At 36.1% G+C, this 9,891-nt stretch overlaps 1 protein-coding gene across 1 annotated transcript; it reads left to right on the top strand.

Annotated features, from left to right (window-relative positions):
* Window positions 1–318: 318 nt before the first annotated feature.
* On the top strand, window positions 319–9,197 carry LOC144847795 (potassium voltage-gated channel protein Shaw-like). Its single transcript, XM_078704314.1, has 4 exons — window positions 319–918; window positions 5,121–6,015; window positions 6,749–6,913; window positions 8,911–9,197. The coding sequence occupies exons 1-4, from the start codon at window positions 340–342 to the stop codon at window positions 9,009–9,011; spliced, it is 1,740 nt and encodes a 579-aa protein (XP_078560440.1). The 5' UTR covers window positions 319–339; the 3' UTR covers window positions 9,012–9,197.
* The last annotated feature ends 694 nt before the right edge of the window (window positions 9,198–9,891 follow it).

The following is a 9,891-nucleotide window of genomic DNA, read 5'->3' as shown; positions in this document are numbered from 1 at the left end:
TTCTGAATGTTTGAAACATGGTAAGTATTGTTAGGTGAACATCCAAAACCTTTTGACAATCGAAAATGCAAAACTTGTTCACGATTTGTTTTTATTTCATCAACACTTTCTACCAAATTTCTTCAAATAAAATTTCATTTTTATTCCTAATAATAGTTCTTGCACGATTTACATATTTTCAAACAATCAATCCATACATTAATTTCACTTATCTTTTGTTCATACAAAATACAAAAAACAAAGTTGAGAAAAGAAAAATTATTTTCAAGATAAATGAATATGTTTTTCTTTTCAGCTGAAATGACAATGAGTGGGTTTTTAGGCAAAATAACCGAAGATATGGAAGAAGACGTGCAATCACTTGACATGTCTGCCTTAGAACAATTACAAGCATTAAAAGACGCTCAGGCTAGAAAAATAAGACTTAACATCGGTGGCGTACGGCACGAAACGTACAAATCTACGTTAGCTAACATTCCAGATACGCGCCTAGCCTGGCTTACGCAACCTTCTGCGATGAGCAACTCCGAGTACGATCCCGTTAATAAAGAATTTTATTTTGATCGCCATCCAAGGATTTTTGATGCAATTTTGAACTTTTACAGAACAGGAAATCTACACGCACCGAGTGACGTCTGTGGTCCTGCCTTTGAGCAGGAATTACAATTTTGGGGAATTGATGAAAAACAGATCGAGCCATGCTGCTGGTCTAGTTATACCCAACATCGAGACGCACAAGAAACATTAGCTAAACTTACAGGACCAGAATTTGAGAGTGATGACGATATTGATGAACCGGATGTTGCGTCATATTTTGACATCGCAGAGGACAGAGAAGAAGCTCCGGCAAGGTGGCAATTATTAAGACCAAAAGTTTGGACGTTTCTAGAAGATCCTTATTCGTCGAAAGGCGCAGCAGTAAGTACAATAACATTACATTGGTAAGGAGATTGTCAAAGGCGGTAAGCGGTAAACAAAAATTTTATGTCGCAGAGCGGACGGGCGGTTGAGCGGAAACCCGCTAAGGAAAGTGATAAGTTTTTACGTCGTGGACAAGCTCCGCGGTTTTCCGCTTACCGTTACCGCTCGGTTGACGGTCAAGGCACTTTCATCGAAAAGTCGACACATAGGCCTATTCGTATTCATTCTTAAGTTTGCACAACTAAACAAGTTCCAATTTCACTGCTTCCACATCTTGTTCCCGGTCGGATTGACCAAAAACGGAATGCGTTACGGGATGCGTTACAGATAGCGTCACGGATGTAACAGTTACATTCATTAACAGTCCGAGTGAAACGCAAGCTTTCGGGAAACGCTTCGTTCGTAATAAATATTCGTAATAATATATGTTAATACTGTATAGATAGTAATTCTAAACTTTATAATACTGTAACAGGTTGTTAATTAAACTCTATAGTTGATTGATATAGGCTAATTAACTTTTGTCCACGTCACGGCATTGTTATCCTGGTCAACAAATTTAAAGACTACTATTTATACGTGACGTCATTTCTGCAAAAAATATCCAGTCACATTTTTCGTTCAGATCAACCATATTCAATACGCACTGTGTACCTAACCAAGGTGTTTCCATCATTTTTATTGATTTTGGAAATGCATCTCGGGTCATAAGTGCTACTACAGAAACAATTTGAAAAGCACAAAAGTCTACAATTCATTTTAATGTTATATTGTACGTTAATTGTTATAATTTTTTAATTTTCTGTGTCAAACAATTGATTAAGAAATCTCAAAATAGCACTTACAAATGTTTGGGCCTATTCCATTTCAAGATATTCGTTCCGATAGGTACAGTACAGAGTTTGCCAATTTCGTTTCGAATGGGTTATTCCATTTTGTTGGGCGTCATTATGACCTCTCATACTCCCATACTCCTTACAGAGATCTGTGTTTGTTTTTTTTAGAGGTTTTGCCACATTTGTTGCAACCAATATGATTTTTTGGGATGAAATTGTCTGAGAGTTTAAAATAAACAGCAATCATTTTGTTCTACTTAAAACAATGTTTTATATAACTTAATTTAATTCGTGACGTTTAATCTATTACATCAAGTGCGGAACATTGTAAAATTGGTTATTACACGCAAGTATCGTGTGAGTGCGACAGGTATCTTTAAAATGTCTCGTTTATACGACACGAACTCTTGAGGTGTAAGTAGCGTTTGTTAATGGCCTGTATCCTTTGAATCGTATCGGAATTCAAACGCTTTTGTTAATGTTTGTGTTGAATTTAAGTGACACTTCAACCGAGTACTGTTTCAATAATGACCATGTTGTTTAAACATCATTAAACGTATCTTGTATTTAATAACAATGTACATACAAGCAAGAAAACGTTGCTAATTAGTGTCGTCTGCCCAGCAGCGAACGATAACAAAAGTGCGCCGTTTTATACAATATCACTGCTCGTTACCAGTCCATTAGGACTGTGCAAATATTCTCCTCGTTATTATATGGTGGCAATATAATAGTAGTGGGCCTACTGAACGTGTCGTGTGTTACAATAGAGTGATATGCATTTAATTGTTTAGGCATACAAACCCTCCTAAACACCACTAAAATCTCACATTTCTAATTAAATTAGGCCTACAGCCAAGAAAGGATGAGAAATCACTGGTAAAACGTATACAGATATTGCCTGCTTAGAGGTTTATCTGCCGAGGGAATTATATTGGGCGAGGGATTATATTTTCCTGAAGGGGATATATCAAATGTTATATTACACCCATAGAAAGGCCTTGTCGTTTAGCTTTAACGGATGAATTCACAACTTGTGTACACTGGGAGTACTTTTCTTTCGGTCATTATAAAATAATAATTTTCTCCAAGGAGATATAATGTTGTGGGTTCTCGGAGGGCTAATCACGTGATGCCATTTCTACCACTCACGTTCTCGTATTTACACAGACTACGCAATCTAAAGCTGTCACGCTATCAAACTTTATGTGACAAAAAAATGTGATGTGCCCATGATCACTACCATATTTGGGCATATCGCTACCATATTTGGGCACATCACACTTTTTTTGTCAAACTAGTTTGATAGTGTAGACAGAGCTTAAAATGATATCGCCTATAAAATAATGATTTTCAATTTCATCTCTAAACGTATAGTGTATTTCCTATAAGGATTATCATATCACAAAAGGCATATAACTAAATTTTGATAACATAGAAACAGCTACCACAGTGCAGGTGTTTTCATAAACAAACTAATCTACGCAGTAACTATGTATGACGTCATTTATAAATTAATATCCGCAATAATGTTTATATCGAATTCAATAGAAGTAAAGATATGTATTTATTTCTTTTAAATTAGTAGACTGGGTGATAATGTCGAATAACATACTTATATAATATTTTAAAGGCAATTTAAAATGTCTTATTCAACTCAACTAATTAAATATCTATTTCAAATTTGCAATACAATATTTACTTTGGATGTAATCGAACATAATTATTTTGATAATTATCATTAGTAAACTAATTAAATTGAGATATAATGCTTAAAATGATATAAATAAAGTGCACGTTTGGAACTGTTATAATATGAAATTTAAATTGTTGACAAAAAAACTTAAACAGAAACGTTCATGTTCCATTCGCGAATTTCATATTACCAAGGCTATCACTTGATATCACTAGACAAATTCCTGTAGCATTTCAAAAGGGCTTATTCGCGAATTTCATATCACCAAGGCTGTCACTTGATATCACTAGACAAATTCCTGTAGCATTTCAAACGAGCTTATTCGCGAATTTCATATCACCAAGGCTATCACTTGATATCACTAGACAAATTCCTGTAGTATTTCAAAAGGGCTTATTCGCGAATTTCATATCACCAAGGCTATCACTTGATATCACTAGACAATTTCATGTAGTATTTCAAAAGGGCTTATTCACGAATTTACATATCACCAAGGCTATCACTTGATATCACTAGACACATTCCTGTAGCATTTCAAAAGGGCTTATTCACGAATTTCATATCTCCAAGGCTATCACTTGATATTACTAGACAAATTCCTGTAGCTTTTCAAAAGGGCTTATTCCCGATTTCGTCGTCAAACTATCGCAAAAAGGGTCGCGTTATTTTAAATGTGATCACAAATATATTTATTTTAATCACAGTATAAAAGCACATCAAGCAGTCACAATTGATTACAAATATTGATTACAGATTGAATTTTTTTTAAATAAATAGGCCAATACGCATTTTGATGATTTAAATAATTATTTATTTAATCTAATAGTAATAACTAGATATAATGTGAAGCTGTACATTCATAATATAAAAATTGATAGATATTAGATAGTTTCTGACGTCACTATCTCGCATCTAATCGATCGAATTGCTAATTTTCATTGTGAGCGAAAACTAGTTTAAATTTTGAAATTAGTATTGGTTTTACAATTTGTGATATATATTATAAACGGTGGGGGGCGGGGGGTGGATAAGCACAATGACATGACCTCTAGTCATAAAATCCGACCTCGGGTAAAAAAAGTCGATATCGGGTAAAAAAAGTCGATATCGGTTAAAAATGTCGACATCGGGTAAAAAAATTCGTCATCGGGTAAAAAAATTCGTCATCGGGTAAAAAAATTCGTCATCGGTTAAAAAAATTCGTCATCGGGTAAAAAAAGTCGATATCGGGTAAAAAAAGTCGACATCGGGTAAAAAAAAGTCGACATCGGGTAAAAAAAAATTGTCATCGGGTAAAAAAATTCGTCATCAGGTAAAAAAATTCGTCATCTGGTAAAAAAGTTTGTCATCGGGTTAGACAATTTGTTGTTTCTTGAACATGTGGCGGCGAATGTTTTCCTATGTGTTTTTTACTTTTTAAAAAATTGTTTGTGATTCACTTTATTCATTCAATGTTTCATTACATAATTTCTAAACATTTTCTACCTTTTTAAATTATTTTCCGTTTTCCCCTCATTAATATCATAATTTTAACCTTTAGTATCATCATTAGTAAACATTAGCATTCATTTAGTATTTTTGTTTTCTGAATTACTAAACATTAGCACAAAGTATTTACTTCTTAACATTCTTTTTTTGTTAAATCCTCTATTCTTTTTTAATTGCAGGTTTTTGCAATTATTTCAACGGTGGCAGTTGTGTTGTCTATCACAACATTTTGCTTGGAAACCACGTTTACCAGTGATGAGAAAACTGCAATGAACACATTATTTTACGTAGAAGGCGTTTGCGTCATGTGGTTCGTTTCTGAGTTAATAATTCGTTTTATCTTCTGTCCGAACAAGAAAAAATACTTTGTCAATCCGTTTCATATCATAGACTTCATTGGTTGCGTGCCGTTTTTCGTTGACTGTATTGTTAGGTTGACGGACTCGGAAATAAACGATGCCGTTGCGGAGTTTTTTGGATTTATACGTATAGTGCGAATCTTCCGCGTTTTCAAAATGACCCGGCATTTTAGCGGATTGCAAATTTTGATACAGACTATTCGATCTAGCGCCAAAGAACTGATGCTGCTCAGTATGTTTTTAGGAATTGGTGTCTTGACTTTTGGAAGTCTTTTATATTATGCAGAAAAAACAGATGATGATGATTCTGGAGGAGGGTGCCAACGTATCAATAACATCCCTGTAGGATTCTGGTGGGCCGTGGTTACCATGACGACGGTCGGGTATGGAGACGTTTGCCCGTTGAAACCTATCGGCAAGCTGATTGGCTCAGTGACGGGTGTGTTTGGCGTTCTTATGATCGCTTTGCCCGTCCCCGTTATTGTGAATAACTTTGCGCTGTATTACTCGCATGCGCAGGCTCGTTTAAAGTTACCCAAAAAACGTAAGCGCGTTCTGGTGGACGTCCCAGACGCGTTGAAGGGTCACACCATACAGAATATGTCCTCGAGCATAAGTGGGTACTCAACTCAATCCACAAATGACATGAATGAATTGGATAATACAAGCGTACATAGTGACCGTATTGGGAATGACAGGTGCAACCTAAAAACAGGTAAGGGGCCATTCTTTAGCCTGTTGAATTTCATTGAATCATATTCTATGAACAGACGCAATATATATGCATTGTATTAATGATTAAAGGGGAGCTCCGGGTTTTCTATTTATTATAAAATATAAACCATTTATAATTACTTAAGCGGAACTTTAAAAAAGAATTGTAAAAGTGGTGCTAAAGAGGTTTTTCTAGTGTTAAAATGGACTAAATTATGTAAATTTATGTGAAGCAATTTTCTATATAGGCCTATAAATATAAAAGAACAAACAAATAAAATACAGTTTACATAGTGTAGCAGCTCAAACTGTGTTCTATTCTATCTTAAGCTTGGTTCCCACTAGGACGTAAACGCAAAGCAAGCGAGTTGACCAATTACACGCGACTGTTCAAATAATCTATCGCTTATGATTGGTTAAATCACTTTGCGTTACGTCCACCAAGCTTCAGTAATCTCCATAAACACAAGAGCACTGCCTAATAGTGCTCTACACCATACAGAGGCCCACAGCTTACAAAGCAACCCTAATTTGCATAACTCGAGCACCAGGTGGAATACAGCAACAAAAAGACTGACAGCTTCTACATTCCTTTTACACATAGAAACATTACCCGATTAACGGCTGTAAACCATTGACATTACGAAAAAGTCCTGCCTATTAGCCCCACACTTAAAAATAAATATCTTATTTTACAACGTTTGTTACCCTTTTTTATTTTTCTTATATTACAGTTTCAGCATCAATACCGGTTTCTGGTGAAAAGACAAATATTACAGTTCAATTTATGGACGAGTTAAGCTACAAGAGTAGCAGTCCCGATAGAACGAAGTCAATAAAGAAGCCTGGGGTTGGCAAGCGGGCAAGCATTCTACCAAGGCCCAGCCTCGCAACAAATGGTAAGCAATACTAGGCCTAAGTCTTTTACTTATTATTTCATTTCCCTCATTTATTCCATACATTATTACTATCATTCTTCCCGTCTGCATTGTAATCCCCACATCGTCATTATCAATCATGGTCACAGTCATTTTACCTAATTCTGATCATAATTCTCTCTGATGGGACCCAAAATCATTAAGGGCCAATTTACACAGACGAGCGGTAACGGTAATACAAATATAGAATCTATGTTATTCCTTTATGACCATTTACACACGACGCGGAGCGCACGAGTGGGACATGGGACAAGCTACGCGGTTTTCCGCTCACCGTTACCGCTCGTCTGTGTACATTGGTCTTTACACAAAGCGCGGAGCGGCCGGTTGGTTTCCGCTCAGGATAGATACAGATTCTACATGGGACAAGCTACGCGGTTTTCCGCATACCGTTACCGCTTGTCTGTAAAAAATTGGCCTTAATAGTATATACAGCACCAATGTGATAGATTTTTCAAAATTTAATTCTCAAATGTACCGTACTGGATTAATATTTTCATCTTATTAACATAATGATCACCTGTGCTTACCAATTTGCCTGCCACGCTTTTTTACAATTTACGAAAAACATCTGCGTTTTTATTCGAATTTCACATGCTTTGCTACAAAATATTAATAAGGAAACTGGTCTTCAAAGAAAGCTAACTGAACGAGTGAGAAAAATCAGGTTGTTAAAATTGCAAATAGTAAATCTATTGAAAATAAGGGTTGTGAGAAGATCGAAACGTGACAAACTGGTAAACGTATTCGAAGAAAACATCTTGCATAGCCGTATTTGTTTGGCGCCTAATAAGCGGTCACCATCTGCCCAAGATAAAGTCCTCACAAACTGTTTTGTTGTATAAATTAGATATCGACGTACGCGCGCGATTAATTATTAAGTTGTATTATAATGTCAGCTCACAGACAAATCTCGCAAAAAGAAAAACAAAAATATACAGAACAATAAACATAGTTTAATCGACGTTGGCTGACATTCCGCTTGCTTTCCATGAGACGCGACGCAAAGATGATAGACGCAACGCAAAGATGATAGACGCGACGCAAAGATGATAGACGCAACGCAAAGATGATAGACGCGACGCAAAGATGATAGACGCGACGCAAAGATGATAGACGCGACGCAAAGATGATAGACGCAACGCAAAGATGATAGACGCAACGCAAAGATGATAGACGCAACGCAAAGATGATAGACGCAACGCAAAGATGGTAGACGCAACGCAAAGATGGTAGACGCAACGCAAAGATGATAGACGCGACGCAAAGATGATAGACGCAACGCAAAGATGATAGACGCAACGAAAAGATGATAGACGCAACGCAAAGATGATAGACGCAACGCAAAGATGGTAGACGCAACGCAAAGATGGTAGACGCAACGCAAAGATGATAGACGCAACGCAAAGATGATAGACGCAACGCAAAGATGCAACGCAAAGATGAAAAGATGCAACGCAAAGATGATAGACGCAACGCAAAGATGAAAAGATGCAACGCAAAGATGAAAAGATGCAACGCAAAAATGATAGACGCAACGCAAAGATGATAGATGCAACGCAAATATGATAGACGCAACGCAAAGATGATAGACGCAACGCAAAGATGATAAACGCAACGCAAGCGAGTTGATCGATGGCAGCGATAGTTCGAATAAACGCAATCAATTGCTTGTGATTGGTCAAATCACTTACGTTGCGCATACGTTCGTTCGTTCGTTTTTATTTCACAATGCATCAAACTTATTTATACAGATTAATTCAAAGTACGTCATTGTGTTGCGTCTCTAGTGGGAATGTGGCATTACATATAAGGAGTTATTATGATTGTGTCATTAAACTGAATCAAATACATTATTTGTAAAATTCCATTTCATTTGATTTGACGATTGTGGGTCACATGGCGTGCAATAGTAGGCTACGCACTATTTTATAATATACTATTGATTTTGATTCCAGGAATTACAGGTGACGCCAGAGGACCTCGTGGAAGTAACTCGTTTAAAAACAGGAGAAGATCTTTTCTACCACCAGCAATGACAGATATTAGTAGCTGTTGACCAATCACAAGCGATAGTCTCATCCGGGCGCTTACATACGTCATGCGTTGTGTCCAAGTGAGAACCAAGCCTAAAGCTTTGCTTAAAGCTCTGTCTACACTATCAAACTAGTTTGACAAAAAAAAACTGTGATATACACAAACATGATAATGATATGACATCATCATATATAGGCACACCACATTTTTGTCACATACATAAAGTTTGATAGTGTAGAAAGATCTTTATACATTGTTGCTGCTTGAAGGTATGTCAGCTTGAGTTCATGAGGTTTTGAGGGAGGGTGGGAGTTTGGGATATGATAGGCTAGGCCTCCATAACCACCATCATTACCCCTCAATTTAGTTGATCTTTAGCTATCACAACACGTGTACTGTAAGCCGCAAGAGGGTAATTGTTGTTGCGCATCAACGTGTATTAAAAGCTCATATTCTTCAGTTGAATATGCAAAATACATACATTCGGCCTCATTCTATTTAAAATATGGAAAAATAAGAAAAAAATATTCATTGGGTAATCATTCGGTATAGAGGAGAGAAAACGGGTTCAAAACTGTAAAATACGGACTAAAAAATGTTTTTAAACAATACTCACAATGCGCGTTTTTAATCCAAAATAAGAAATAACAAAAGTAATATTCCATGTTTGATTTGAAATTATCATTAATTCACTTAAATCTAGTACAGTTTTCCGAGAACAAGTCATTCAATTGCGTGGGCCTAGAACAATCGAATTACTTAGTAATAAGACTGTCAAGAGTAAATATTGAGTATAATGTTGACTGGTAAATATAACGAATGAAATATAACGAATGAAATATAACGAATGAAATATAAATATAAACACAATATCATTCTAGAGTAATCTAGTAACGTTTTTA

This window comes from Antedon bifida, chromosome 7 (genome assembly GCF_963402885.1).
Source record: "Antedon bifida chromosome 7, ecAntBifi1.1, whole genome shotgun sequence".
Classification (NCBI taxonomy): domain Eukaryota; kingdom Metazoa; phylum Echinodermata; class Crinoidea; order Comatulida; family Antedonidae; genus Antedon; species Antedon bifida.
This window is presented reverse-complemented; position numbering and strand designations above follow the sequence as displayed.